The following is a 15455-nucleotide window of genomic DNA, read 5'->3' on the forward strand; positions in this document are numbered from 1 at the left end:
TATTTTATAAAGCCCTTTAAACTATAACATACTCTTTTGTACTGTATTTCTTTTTAATGAATTTTTAATGATTCATTCATTCAAAATAAATTTGTTTATCTCTCCAGGAATTCTATTAAGTGGAAAATATGTTCTTGAATGTATAGAAGTTAAGTAGAACCATCATTTTTATGTATCTATAATGTTCTGACTTTTATGATACTTTATTTACTTTATGTTGTAAACTATTGTATATTAGAAATAGAAAATAGAAGAACAACTCTAAATTATAGAAAAATATTATTTTGAGCTGTGTACTCTGAAAAGAGGGAGAGGGGAAAATGTTCTATTTATAGCTGCCATTTTCCTCTCATTCCTATGACATGAAGACTTATTTTCACAATTTGGTTAGACATTATTCTGAAAAGGGAATCAATAGTTTTCCAATAGAAGCATGTCTTATCCATGGAAATATTTACTACTTTGAAAATATTTTCTACTAGTTCTCAGTTATAATTTCAAAAGTAAATTTATTGTATTTTCCCACTTTTAATAAATTCCCAATCTTGCATCACTATAACTTATTCATGTTCTGTATCTATTTAATCAAGTACTGCCTTTGAGTTGCTTAACTTTGGAAATTTACAGTATTTTATTTATAAATTACATATTGTTCCCAACAAATACCCAGTATATTTGTTATAGGATTTTCAAATTCACTCAAATTTCTCAGTGCCCCCTTGTTTTTATGATTTTTTAAATTGTACTGCTTACAAGGAAGTATAGTTAATAATGAAAGTATTAATTAAGTATAAAAAATAATGTATATTAAGATACAGATTATGAATTAATCAATATACAAAGTATCTTTCATCTTCATTCATGTTCCTTATTAGCATTTCAATTTTGCCTTTATTGATTCTGTAATTGACATCAAACTATACTGTTGTATATATTCCACAAAATACTGTCACAGAATCATTTAGCAAAAACTTTGATTTATATTCCTCTTCCCATTGCACAAGGTTGGATAAAACCAAGGTTGGACTGTATTAAAAAATGCCATCTTAAAAGCCACTGGACTGTATGTAAGACAAATAACTAAAGGTAAAAGGAAGAAGAAACCACTATGGTTTAGCAATGATGTAAGGGCTATAGTCAATTAAAAAAAGGCTGCCCATAGGAGGTATAAAGTGTCTGGAAGTATAGCTGATAGGGAGGTGTATAAAATGAGACAGAAGGAGGCGAAACAGATAATATATGCTGCTAAAGCCTCAAAAGAGGAAGAAATTGCCAAATCTGTAAAGAAGGGGGATAAAACCTTCTTCAGATATATTAGTGATAAGAAGAAGAAAAACTGCGGCATCATGAAGCTTAGTACCGGGAATAATACATGCATTAATGGGAATAAGGAGATCGCTGACCATTTCAATAGCTACTTCTGTTCAGTTTTCTCAAAAGACACCTTACAAAATAATATTATAGAGGGATATAGCATTGCTTCCAGCTGTACGGATTCAGCTCCAGTGATCTTAGAAGCCAATGTGTTAGAAGAACTTGAACAATTAAAGATAAATAAGGCAATGGGTCCAGATGGCATCCACTCCAGAGTTCTTAAAGAACTCAGATCTGTCATTGCTACCCCCGACTGATTTGTTTAACCAATCCTTGTTAACAGGAGAAGTTCCTGAGGATTGGAGAATGGCCAGTGTTGTGCCTATCCACAAGAAGGGCAGTAGAGAAGAAGCTGGTAACTACAGGCCAGTTAGCTTGACATCAGTTGTAGTTAAAATGATGGAGACTCTACTCAAAAAGAGGATAAATCAGCACCTAAAAAACAATAACTTATTGGACCCAAATCAGCATGGCTTTACTGAAGGCAAATCATGTCAGACTAATCTCATTGATTTCTTTGACTATGTCACAAAGGTGTTGGATGAAGGTGGTGCCATGGATATTGCCTACCTGGACTTCAGCAAAGCCTTTGATATGGTACCACATAAAGAGCTGATAGATAAATTAGTGAAGATTGGACTTAATCCCTGGATAGTTCAATGGATTTGCAGCTGGCTGAAGCGTAGACATCAGAGAGTTATTGTTAACGGCGAGTACTCTGAGCAGAGTCAGGTTACAAGCGGTGTGCCACAAGGGTCTGTTCTGGGTCCTATTCTTTTTAATATGTTTGTGAGTGACATAGGGGAAGGTTTGGTAGGGAAGGTTTGCCTATTTGCCGATGACTCTAAAGTGTGCAATAGGGTTGATATTCCTGGAGGCGTCTGTAATATGGTAAATGATTTAGCTTTACTAGATAAATGGTCAAAGCAATGGAAACTGCAGTTTAATGTTTCCAAATGTAAAATAATGCACTTGGGGAAAAGGAATCCTCAATCTGAGTATTGTATCGGCAGTTCTGTGTTAGCAAATACTTCAGAAGAAAAAGATTTAGGGGTAGTGATTTCTGACAGTCTCAAAATGGGTGAACAGTGCAGTCAGGCGGTAGGGAAAGCAAGTAGGATGCTTGGCTGCATAGCTAGAGGTATAACAAGCAGGAAGAGGGAGATTATGATCCCGCTATATAGAATGCTGGTGAGACCACATTTGGAATACTGTGTTCAGTTCTGGAGACCTCACCTACAAAAAGATATTGACAAAATTGAACGGGTCCAAAGACGGGCTACAAGAATGGTGGAAAGTCTGAAGCATAAAACGTATCAGGAAAGACTTAATGAACTCAATCTGTATAGTCTGGAGGACAGAAGGAAAAGGGGGGACATGATCGAAACATTTAAATATATTAAAGGGTTAAATAAGGTCCAGGAGGGAAGTGTTTTTAATAGGAAATTGAACACAAGGACAAGAGGACACAATCTGAAATTAGTTGGGGGAAAGATCAAAAGCAACATGAGAAAATATTATTTTACTGAAAGAGTAGTAGATCCTTGGAACAAACTTCCAGCAGATGTGGTAGATAAATCCACAGTAACTGAATTTAAACATGCCTGGGATAAACATATATCCATCCTAAGATAAAATACAGAAAATAGTATAAGGGCAGACTAGATGGACCATGAGGTCTTTTTCTGCCGTCAGACTTCTATGTTTCTATGTTTCTATCCCTATCTTCAAAAAGATAGCCTAGATAGCCCACCTAGTTTTAAATTACAGACCAATCTCATTATGTTGTGTCACATGCAAAATCATGGAATCAGTCATAAACCAATCCATTAGCAGTTTGACTTCAAAAATAAATTATCCTACAACCTGCAACTCTTACACTGTAAAAACATATGGACCTTACAGTTCAACCAGGGTAAAGCATTTGATGCAATTCATATAGACTTCTGTAAAGTTTTCAATAGTACACAACAAACTACTTCTAAAACTAAAATCTTATGGCATTTTTGGATCACTAAGTGGATCCCTAAGCTTTCCTATCAAACAGAAACAAGTCATCAAAATAGGGAACACTCTATCAATCCCTCTACCAGTTAATAATGATATCCCCCAAAGAAGCATTTTAGGACCCACACTCTTTATACCTTACATAAACGACATTTGTGATCAGATTCTAAGCAACTGCATTCATTTTGCTGATGATGTAAAACTATTCAACACCACCAACAATGCTGCTACCCTACAAAAAGAACTTGACTATATGTCAGAATGGTCAAAGAATTGGCAACTTCAAATATTAACCAACAAATGCTTTGTCTTATACATTGGCAAAAAATAAAAATAAAAACACAAAATACAAGCTGAATAGATATGATACTGTAGACAACCCTCGTTCTGTCAAGGACTTGTTTTTAATTATCCTGTGTGCTCGGTGGTGTGCATGCTCTGCAGCCAAGATGTGAACCTGACCAGAATTGTGCTGGAACAGGGCACTCACTCCACACTGAGGCAGTCTCCTCACTGCTCTGAGCCCGCGGCCTGCTCGTGGTTGCCGTGCTCCTTTGCCTGGCCTGTGCCGGCTCATGCTGGTGTACCTCTGGTTGACCATCTTCAGTTCGCTGGTCCCCTCTTTCCAATGCTGTTATTCTGGTCCTCAGAACAGCTGGGTCAGGTGCTTGTGCGTTCTGTACTTCTATTGCATCCAGGCGTGCTAGCAAGGCAGTCAAAAGATGGGTGGGTAGTGATACCGCCTGGTCCCAGTTCTTTTTATCCCCCTGCCACATGATTGCTGCCCAGGGTTGGCACCCACAGTTCCACTATTTGTTGTTGACCCTCCAATCTCATCCCCTGGCCCAGATACAGGTGGGTTTGCTCCCTGCCTTGACCTAGTGGTTGCTGGCTCCCCATGGGCCTCCCCCCTGGTCCCAAGGGGACCATCCTGGGCCTCTTACCAGGGGCTACTAACTCTACCTTGGCCTCTGCCCAGGCTCTCGATGGGGCCCTGCACCTTGCTGTCCTCATGGGCTCCTCCCTACCCATCTGAGCCCCAGGCCTAGGCACAGCTGCAGCCGCAGCTGCGCCTCTTGCCTGCTTCTTCCTTCCCTTTGGTGCCATCCTATTAGTAAACCAAAGGCTTTCTTACTAAAATATCTGAAATTGGGTACCTGCTGTAGGGGGCCTAGAACAACTCACTTGGTCTAGCTAGACTAGGGGCCTAGACAAAACACACTCGCTTTGGAGGGCCTAGCAGAAAACCCACTTAATCTTGGGATTCCCACCGCCCTTCCCCAGGGGCCTCCAAACCACTTCTCTCTGCTGATTGCTGCTCCCGTTCCCCCCAAAAAAGCTGCCCAGCTTCACTGCTTGGTCCTCAGATTTCAGATTCTTCAGGCCTCTTCGGTCTGGGCCTCTGTGGGCGAGCTGTGGAAGAGTGAGCTGTGAAAGAGATGTCTACCTCCTGGCTGCTGGGAAAGGAAGGAGCAGCAAGCGGGGCAGTCTTTTAAGACCCCTCACTGATCCCGCCTCTCCCAGCAGCCCATAGGGCATGCACACACGCAAGGCATTGTGGGTGATCTCATGAGCTCTCGCTAGAGCACCCGCCAGGAAGTAATGCCGCCTGGACTTGGCAGCCTCCGGGTTCCTCCTCCTTGCCATAAAAGCTGCCAGAGTTCTTCTGGCTGGCGATTGTCTTGATGTGCAGTGCTTGCAGAAGTCAATATAAATTGCATCTATAGATTTCCCTTGATCTAGATGAGTTGTCCATATATTTTTGCAGTGGATGAGCTGCAGGTTGCAGGATAGTTTTTTTCTGAATCCAAATTGTTGTTAGAGAGCAAATTATTAGTTTCTAGATGGAGAGTAATTGATTTGTTTATAATTGATTCCATGACTTCGCATGGGATGCAGCATAGTGATATTGGTTATCGACAAGAGAGGGGTGTCCTTTTTTGAAGATGGGGATTACCATTGCTTTCGACTATAGTTTAGGAAGGGTGCTTGTTCTGAAGGATTTTTTGAAAATTATGCTTAGTGGTTCAGCTATAGTAGAAGAGAGCTTTTTTAGGAAGTAAGCACATAGACCGTCTGGTCCGACTGATAGAGAAGATTTAAGGTCACGTAATGCTTTTTCAACTCGGTCTTCAGTGAAGTCTACTTGGTTTAGGTCGTTGAGGGAATTTCAGGTGCGATTGATGAAATTGGAGGATGAGCCATTGCTGTTAACACTTATTATATCACTTTTTTTATCCTCTGCAGAATTTTTCAGGTAGAATAATATAAACTCTTGGGACAGGTCCCAAGGAATACAGTAAAACCTGTGCTCTACTATGGCATAAAATCTTACTGATGGCAGCATAAAGACAATAGGAACTTTTTGAATAAAGATGGTGAGTCATTCATTTAATTTTATCTCATTGATGATTAATTTCTTTTTTTTCTTAAAATATCCAGTATGGTAGATTAATTGCCCTTTAAATCAAATCAGAACTTATTTATTTGTACTAAAATTACTTCTAATTTCTTTAAGAGCTTAATGAGATTTAGAAATGAAGGCAGTCTTTAAAGTTCCCATTCTATATTTCATATGGTGGAGCTAAGAAGCACCAATATTTCTATAGCCACAATAAGTGGTATATTTTAATAGATGTTAATGCTGCAAAACTTTATCAACTTAGCTAGATATAATATTAGTGGAAGAGACAGGCAAATCATTTTTCATGAAAGGGAAAAATAGTTTGTCCGCCTCTTCCTCTAGTTCAGCCATTCTCGGAACTTTAAAATAAAGTTTTTTGTTGGTGTGTTTGCTTTTTGTGTTAGTGATATAAAAATGTTCACTTTGTCTGCATTTGCCAAATATATCTAATATATCTAAAATTCAACTCAAAGATCTGAGATGGTGGTCAGGGGAGAGAGCGGGTCAGGGACAGAGGGAGGGAGAGTCCAAGAACTAGCAAAGACAGCAACCCAACAAAAGAATAGAGGTAATTAGCCTGAGTATGGCTGAAGCCACAAGAATTCAAAGTATCGACCCTTTAGATTGTAAGCCACCCGTAGGAATGACTTTTTCAATTTCACTTACTCCATCATTTCATTCTCTAAAACTATTTTCTCTAGAACGTTTTATTCTATTTATGAATATTTTGTTTTCACAAATTGCCAAAGCGAGGTAAGCCCAGAGTACAATGTATCCTTGTGATCGTCACCACACAAAAATTAAGCAACACAATTGAAGAGTAAGGTCATATAGCTTAGAAAGGTTTTAGTCCATTAGTAAATAGAGGTTTAATTTTATTGAAAGTTGTTTAGCTAATCATAAAATCTATTGAAAGTGAACTGAATATAAAACATTTCACTACTTTTCTCCCCCTGCAGATATCATGGTTCATGGACAAGAATGGAAAATAATACATCCATCTTTTTTCTTTTGCAATTTTCAAAGATTTGGGAGCTACAGATGATATACATAACTTTATTACTTATATTATATTTAATGACGATAACAGGGAATCTTGTCATCATTTTTGCTGTTGCTTTTGACTACCATCTTCATACTCCCATGTACTTCTTTCTAATGAATTTAGCCATGCAAGATATTGGTTCTGTTTCAGTCATCATCCCCAAAGCTGTTTTTAATTCTGTTACAAATACAAGGCATATTTCTTACTCAGGATGTGTTACTCAAGTGCTCTTGTTTGTCTTCTTCCTTGGATCTGATATTGCTTTGCTCACTGTCATGGCGTATGATAGATATGTTGCCATTTGCAACCCTTTACAATATGAAATGATAATGAACAGGAAGGCCTGCACCAAAATGATCTGCAGTGTGTGGATTGCCACTTTCCTTAATGCTACATTGCACACTACTGAAACGTTTACTATTCCTTTCTGCTCTAATATCGTCAATCAATTTTACTGTGAAATTCCTCATTTACTTAAGATTGCCTGCTCTGGATTATATGTAACTGAAATTGGAGTTGTAGCATTTAGTGCTGTATTATCAACTGGTTGTTTTGCTTTTGTAATAGTTACTTATGTAGAAATATTTTCTGCTGTTCTGAAAATTCCTTCTGTTCAAGGAAGGAAAAAGGCATTATCTACTTGTGTACCACACCTTAGTGTATTCTCTATGTTTTTGTTTACTGTTTCTTTTGCTTATCTAAGACCCACTTCTAACAGACCATCAAATCTTGATTTCATAATTACATTAATTTATTCCATATTTCCACCCATGCTGAATCCATTAATTTATAGTATGAGAAACAAGGACATCAGAGTTACTATTTCAAAACTTCTTAGCTTATGGTCATTTGGTCATTTGTGACCTTGGATGTATTTCTTTATCTGTGTTAATGTTAAAAAGAAAAAAGAGAGGGACAAAAGTAAACTTTATATTCCATACATACCTTAAATATCTTAGTTTAGCTTAGCTTATCTTGAAAAAGTGATGATGATTATACATATGCATATTTCTAATGATATAATTTCTCAAGCACTTGCCCTTATTGATCTAGATATGGAAGAACTGTATTGCATTTTATTTCAGTTCAATTTAGTAATATTAAATATAATGATCCTGGTCTTTTCTACATTTTTCTCCTGTCCATCTTTACTTTTTGGAACCGAAGGTGTTCCATCCTAATTTAGCTTTAGTGGAGATCTTCTCTGTTCTGAGAATTGCTTCTGTTTAAGAAATGAAAAATACTATCTCTGCTTGCGTGCAATTTCTCACAGACTTGCCTATGGAGATTCTTAATCATCTCAGTCTTGGCTGTCCCAATGGTGCTTTTCAAAAGGCAACTGTACAATTTTTCCTTTTCATTAAAAAGCTTTTTCAAGTTCTGGCTTCTCACTGATTTTTGCATATATTTGCTTAATGCTTGTTTTCCAGACAATTCCTTCTAATGCTCTATCGAACCTTGACATTATAACTGCAATCCATGGCATAAGAAATAAGGACATTGGGGTTGCTCTTTCAAAACCTATATTTGAAAAATAAATTAATTGAATCCTTTCATTATCTATGTCAAGGAGAAAAAGAGTATACAGGGAATAATCCTGAATTCTCCACTTGTGGACAGGTTAACTTACTATAAAAAGATAAAAAGGTGCAGATGTGAAATATAAACTATTCCATCAAGACAAACTTTATGTAGATAAAATATATTTGAAAATAATATGATTTAGTACTTGTTCCTTTATGATAGATTTCTGAAAAAATATATGATATATATATATAAATATTTGAGAAAGATAGAAGAACATGTTATTATATGCATGTAACTAAATATGCTATTATGATTTAATAATAGCATATGCTGATTTATATGCTGATTAATGATTTAATAATCTACCGTTAATAATAATCACCAGGATGATTTTAGTAGATTTGACTTAATTGCTTTTCAAGAATGCTGGACATCCAAAGAGTTCAATGCTTGAGGTCTTCAGATACCTACTAGTCCATCTAGAGAACATAATGAAAAAATGTTTTCATTTCAGAATGTCTTTGAAGAGCTTATTTCATATGTGCATATGGAACATTGTGTAATATATCTGGGGCAAAAGAAGATATTACTTTAATAAAGTTAACCGTATGTATGCACAAGAATCCTGGACACCAAAAGGTTTGTTGGTTGAATTTTTCAGATACATAACATTCCACCTGCAGAACACAATGACAAAAAATAGTTAAAAAGCATAAAGAATGCCTTTGAAAAGGTTTTTTTTAATATGTGTATGTGGTATATTTAATATATCTGGGTCAAATGAAAATATTTCCTTAATTAAGCCACATATACTGGATATGTACATATCACTATTAATCAATAGTTTTGAAATGGGTTTCCAATTTCATATAAGTCATTATAGACATGTAGAAACATTTTACCCAAGGGTATGTTTACTTTTTAAAAGGTGATTTATTTATTAAATTCAGAATAAATATACATTTATTATTTATTATAATTTATCATTAGCCTCCCAGAGTCCCTCAGGAGTTGGATAGCATACAAATTCGAACAAACAAACAAACAAACAAACAAACAAACAATCTGTATTTCTCCATAGGGCTTTCCAACAGCTTACACAATTCCCACAGCCGACTTACCGGCCGGTGGGGTTTGCGGCGATCGGCGGTGCAGGAGGCCGCCATGTTGGGGGCGGAGTCACGGCACCCACGTTGGGGTGCCGTGATCACGTGGTGCGGTGCGTGGGCACCGATTGGCCGGGCGAGCCAGGCAGCCCTATAAAAGGGGGCTGCCTCGTGGCGCAGCAGTCTCGCCCAGAGCATCGTGAGGCGAGGCTGCTGCTGCTGTTGTCGGCCCGGGTTGCTGCGTCACAGGCCCGAAGGCCGGCGGAGCAGCGGATCGTCGACGGAGCTTCGGCCTTCGAGGCCAGAAGAGCCGCGAGCGGCGGCTGGAGGCTCAGTTCGCTTCGGCGACACCCCCCACAGGGTTTGGAGGCGCATTTAGGCACAGATACATGGCGGGGGGTGGACGGAGTCGTTCGGGGGCACGGCGGCGGGCCATGGGGGGGCAGGCCAGAGGGCAAGGGCCCCCCCCCATCGAGCCACGCCGCACTGGGAGGAAGTGGGCCCCCAAGCGAACTTGGAATGAGGCCCCGGGGGCACGGCTGGCAAGGAGGCCGGTGGAGGAAGGCAGCCCCAGCGGGGAGGTGAGCCCCCGGGGGCGCGCAGTGGGCCGCAGGGGGGCCTCCTCAGGGGCGAGGGGTCGCCGCCAGGGCCGGGCCCTGCCGGTGGAAGCACCGGGGGGAGCGGGTGAGGCCACTGGGGCAGAGGAGGTGACTTTCAGCGGATCAGAAACTGGGCTGTTTGGGGCTGAGGCCCCTGCTGCAGGGCATGCCAGGAGGGAGCAGGGGGAGGGGGATTCCCTTTCGGTTTCCTCACATCTACTGTCTTCCTTGCTTGAGAAACTTGATGAGAGGCCAAGGAAGCAGGGCAGGTCCCGGCGGGGCCGTGCCACGTGCGTTGCCAATGCAGAGGGGTCTCGGAGCTCATCGGAGTCTGCAGACAGCCCGCGGAGGGCGCGCGGGACTCGGCGCGCGAAACAGAAAAGCAGGCAGAGGAAGGCCAGGAGAACGGTGTCCGGCTCCGAGGATGCAGACGACGACTCTTCTCACTGGGGTGAGTGCCCTGTGCCTAGGCACCGGTGGTCCCTCCCAAGAGGGCCTCGCGGCAGGCTACGGGCTACGAAACGCACAACACATGGGGGTCATAGGACCTGGCGCTCCCGCACAGCTGCTCAAGTTTGGAGGAGGGGGCGTAGAAGGGTAGCGGCCGGGAGGCACAAGAGGAAGAGGGATACCTCGAGGGATAGCTCAGGGTCGACCACCTCTGGGTCCACCAGCACCTCTTTTGACAGCGATAATCCTTTCGCACCTGGCCTCCCGGACACTCCGCTTAGTATGCACATGTCCCAGGCCCTCAAGCGTAAAATTTGGCGGGGCGCTTATGTGGACATTTTTCAGATTTTGCTACCTGAGAAGTCTAAGAAGGATAGGGATAAGGAGGGTAAGAAGGGGTCGGATGACCCGAAAGATACCAAAATGGACAAGGGAATTCTGTCGTGGGCGTATGCATTTTTGGCCTACCACTCTGTGGTTGTGGAAGATGACGTCCATAAGACCCATGAGCTCATCTTGTACATGAACATGATTCTGAGAGCTTATCAGGAGTTTGGGGGCGAGGCTTGGAAGCGTTATGATGAGGACTTCCGTAGGTTCGCCGCCCACAATAGACACTGGCCTTGGGATATGAGGCATAACAATTTGTGGCTTCAGGCCACGCAGCAAGCGTCGACTCCGGCCAGTGGGCGAACGCCCACAGGTCATCTGCTTTTGACGACGGGCAAGGAGGCTACTCTTCCCCGCCCGGCGGTGGGTACGGGGACCCCGGCCTCCGGCCAGCGTAGCGCGACTGGGTCGTCCTTTCGAGGCCCGCCGTACTGTTACGAGTACGGCGCCAGGGGGGCCTGTTCCAGGTCATATTGTCGTTTTCGCCACGCCTGCGCCTTGTGTAATGGTAGGCACCCGACCTCCGCTTGTTACAGGGGAAGGGGAGGGGCCAGCTCCAAGGACGCCGGGACCCCTGCCAAACCCCAACCGGGAGGAGCTCAAGGTAAGGGGCCCAACCCCGTTAGATTGGACAGGTTGCAGTATTGGCTCACCGGCTACCGCCCCAAGAAGGGTGCTGATTTTCTGCTCGCGGGGTTCTCCGCGGGCTTCAGGATCCCGTACGGGGGGCCGCGTAGGGCCTGCATGGCGGATAACTTGAGGTCTGTGGCAGGTATGGGCCACGTAGTGCGGGACAAAATTATGAGGGAGGTGCGCGAGGGCCGGGTTTTGGGCCCCTTTGCGTAGCCCCCCCTGCCCTTCCTGCAGGTGTCCCCACTCGGGGTGGTGCCCAAGAGGGCCGCGGGAGAGTTCAGGCTCATATATCACCTGTCGTTCCCCCCTGGTGAATCGGTGAACGATCACATTCCCGAGGAGCTCTGCTCGGTGCGCTACACACCATTCGAGACGGCTGTCGCGATGGTCCGGGCGTGCGGAGTGGGGGCGCTGATGGGAAAATGTGATATCAAATCGGCCTTTCGGCTTTTGCCCATTCATCCGGGGGATTTCGACCTGTTAGGCTTTCAGTTTGATGGCGGGTTCTTTGTTGATAGGGCCCTGCCAATGGGTTGTTCTGTATCCTGCTCGCTGTTTGAGAAGTTTAGTTCATTTTTGGAGTGGGCACATGTTAAAAGTACAGGCATTGCGTCTGTCGTGCACTATTTGGATGATTTTCTTTTCGCGGGGCCGGCGGGCTCCGACGACTGTCAGCGGGGAATGACAGGTTTCCAGGATTTATGCTTGGATTTGGGCGTACCTTTGGCTCACGAAAAAACTGAGGGGCCTTCGACCAGACTGACATTTTTAGGCATCGAGGTGGACTCCGTTGCGCAAACGTGTAGGCTACCCGATGATAAACTGACTAGACTCAAGGATGCGGTGAGGGTTGCCCGAGCCACGAAGAAGGTGACTCTTAGACAGGTTCAGGAGCTGGCTGGCCTGTTAAATTTTGCTTGTCGTGTGATTGCGCCGGGTAGGGCTTTTATGTTTAGACTGTATAGGGCAACGGTCGGCTTGACGAAGCCGCACCACAGGATCAGGTTGTCGAAGAGCGTTAGGGAGGACCTCGTGGTGTGGCAAGGGTTTCTGGACGGGTACAACGGTGTGTCATTATGGAGACAGGATATGCTGCTCAAAGCGGACTTTCAGGTGAAGTCCGATGCGGCGGGCACGACTGGTTTTGGTGTGGTGTGGCAGGACAAATGGTTTCGTGCTGACTGGCCGCAAGAGTGGCGCGGTGAGGCCATCTGTCGGGATTTGACGTTTTTGGAGCTATTCCCAATTGTCGTGGCCATTGAGCTGTGGGCCACCAGTTTTGCCGGTAAGACAGTCCACTTCTGGTGCGACAATATGGCGGTAGTACACGTAGTGAATACACTCTCCTCTAGAAATGAACGGGTTATGGGTTTGGTCCGGCATATGGTAGCGAGATGCCTCGCCAATAATATGCTCTTCCGGGCCCACCATGTTCCAGGGGTAAGAAACGGGGTGGCTGATGCTCTGTCAAGGGGGCAGTTGGCTAGGTTCCGGCTGCTTGCCCCACAGGCCGAGGAGCACCCGGAAGCAGCCCCACAGCATCTGTGGCTGATTGGAGGGCCGACGTAAGCAGGGCCATGGATTTGTCCATAGCCCCCAGCACCAGGAGATCATACCAGCGGGCAGGTAGGGAATTTTGGGCTTTTCGTCATGATAGGAGATACGATCAGCTTTGGCCTGCCCCGGTCGAACACCTGCTCGAATTCTGCGTGCTTAACCGTCGCCGTGGGTTGTCTGCCCGGACGATTAGGGGCAAGCTGGCAGGCTTGGCCTTCGTAGCCAAGTCTCGGGGCTTTTTGGACACCACAGGGGATTTCAGGATTAGGAAGACATTGGAGGGGTGGATTAGGGAGAAAGGTCAGGCCCAGGGTGACAGCAGGCGTCCCCTAAAGCTCGCCCACTTGATGGGGCTTTACGAGCTGTGGGGTCGGCTCTGCCGCTCTGAGTATGAGGCATCACTGTACCACGCGGTTGCGGTGACCTTGTTTTTCGGGGCTTTTCGGGTTAGTGAGGTTCTTGCAGCTTCCCGAGCCGATAGCTCCGGCCAGGCATTCACCACAAGGGACATCAAGTTACGTCGCGGCTCGGTGTCCCTGAGGCTTAGACGGTCCAAGACCGACCAGAGGGGTCGAGGGGTGACGGTCCAACTTTCCCGGGCTAACAACCGGCGGGTGTGCCCGGTAGCGGCTCTGGTGGCGTATTGGGCCCATAGGGGTGAAGAGCCGGGTTTTTTGTTTTGTCATGTGTCCGGTGAACCCCTTACCAGGTACCAATTCTGGGCTGTCACGTCCAAGGCGCTGGCAAGGCTGGGCTTGGACCCCAGACGTTACGGGACTCACTCATTCAGAATAGGTGCAGCGTCGTTGGCAGCAGTCGAAGGTTTCAGCAGGCTGGATATAAAGACAGTGGGCCGCTGGAGATCTGGGGCCTTCCGGATGTACATCCGCCCCTAGGTGAGTGGGGCGGGGCGGGGGGTTTTGCCGGGCCGCCACGTCTGATGCTGCTCTGCTTCCTCCCTTTCTCTAGAACGAGTACTTGACTGGCGCCGCAGAATCCTGATATGTGGCCACAGCATGGTATACTGGGCCGAGAAGAGGGCCCGTGAGACGACGCCCGGCACGCAGTTGGAGATGGATCGAGCGGTTGTTCAGTGGCTGGGCCGTCGTGGCCTACGGTGGCACGAGGTTCTTCCCCTGTTATTCAACAGCGGGAAGGTGCAAGGGGTGCCGGGCTGTTTGGTTTTGCACGTTGGTGGGAACGATCTGGGAGCGATGACAGGTGTCGATCTGCTGTGGCACATTTGGGAGGGTTTGCAAGTGATCTGGGAGCGGTGGCCAGATATGTGTGTGTGGTGGTCCAACATCCTGCCTAGGAGGAGTTGGCGGCAGGCTAGAAGCCCTATTGCAGTGGATAAGGCCAGGAAGAGGGTAAACAGAGCGGTTAAGAAGTGGGTGATTCAGGCCGGGGGTGGAGTGATAGACCATCCAGACATCAGGGCATCCCTAATAGACTTGTATAGACAGGACGGGGTACACTTGACAGACAGGGGGAACGATAAATTTATATCTGACCTGCAGAGGTGCCTGCACATATATGTGCAGGGGGGGGGAGCAGGGGGAATAAATTAAAATTTCACCCCCTGCTGTGGCCGATAGGGGGCGGAAAATAAAGTAAATAGCAACTGGTGATCTCCTTTAGGGGCACCTCTACTGAGGTGAGGGGCGAGCTCCTTCTCGGATTACAGGGCTCGACCGGCCTGGGTTCGGGGAGTGGGTCGCTCATGTGGCTTGCTTGCTGGAGTTTAACATAGATCAGTAGCGAGCCATCCCACACGCCAGGGGTGGCGTAGTAATGGTGCAGGGGGTAGGTGTAGTTTACCATGACCCGCACCCAGTTTCAAGGAGTTTTCGCCCGAGGGTTGCTCTGTCTGAATTGGCTTAAGTTAATTCCGCCCCCATTTGATTTTTGCACCCTGCAGGTCATGTGGGGTTAATGGCTTAAATAAGTTAATCGGTTAAGAAGTTAAGTTGTTTGAATAAAAAGTGACCCCGTTATACCCACACCTTGTGTCCGACTATTACTCCGCCTGCGCCGCAACAAGGTATACATTTAATACAGATACATGTAATCAAACATAATACTATAATCACAATAATCCCCACAAACAGACTTCTCAGCCATTTGAAGTTAGGTAACCAGGAGGTTAATGTGTTCCAAATATCAGTAAATGCAGCATTTTCTGTAATATACTTCAAATGCGTAGTAATATTATGTAAATGCTTCAGCTTAGCTTCTATAAACTGTTTCTTGTCATCTATATCAAAACAGCATAATCCTTCAAATTCTTCACAGCCATTACCCAGTCTTAACAAGATATAATCAATGGCTACTCTGTTTTGCAACACTGATTTTCGTACTTC

General features: G+C 44.8%; 1 protein-coding gene across 1 annotated transcript; it reads left to right on the forward strand.

Annotated features, from left to right (window-relative positions):
• The first annotated feature begins 6766 nt into the window (after positions 1 to 6766).
• On the forward strand, positions 6767 to 15173 carry LOC139155395 (olfactory receptor 14I1-like). The gene is made up of 2 exons (XM_070730526.1): positions 6767 to 7662; positions 15110 to 15173. Exons 1-2 carry the CDS (start codon positions 6767 to 6769, stop codon positions 15171 to 15173), a joined length of 960 nt encoding a protein of 319 aa, XP_070586627.1.
• Positions 15174 to 15455: the final 282 nt, after the last annotated feature.

The sequence above is a fragment of the Erythrolamprus reginae genome, unplaced genomic scaffold (genome assembly GCF_031021105.1).
Source record: "Erythrolamprus reginae isolate rEryReg1 unplaced genomic scaffold, rEryReg1.hap1 H_18, whole genome shotgun sequence".
NCBI classification, from domain to species: Eukaryota; Metazoa; Chordata; class Lepidosauria; order Squamata; family Dipsadidae; genus Erythrolamprus; species Erythrolamprus reginae.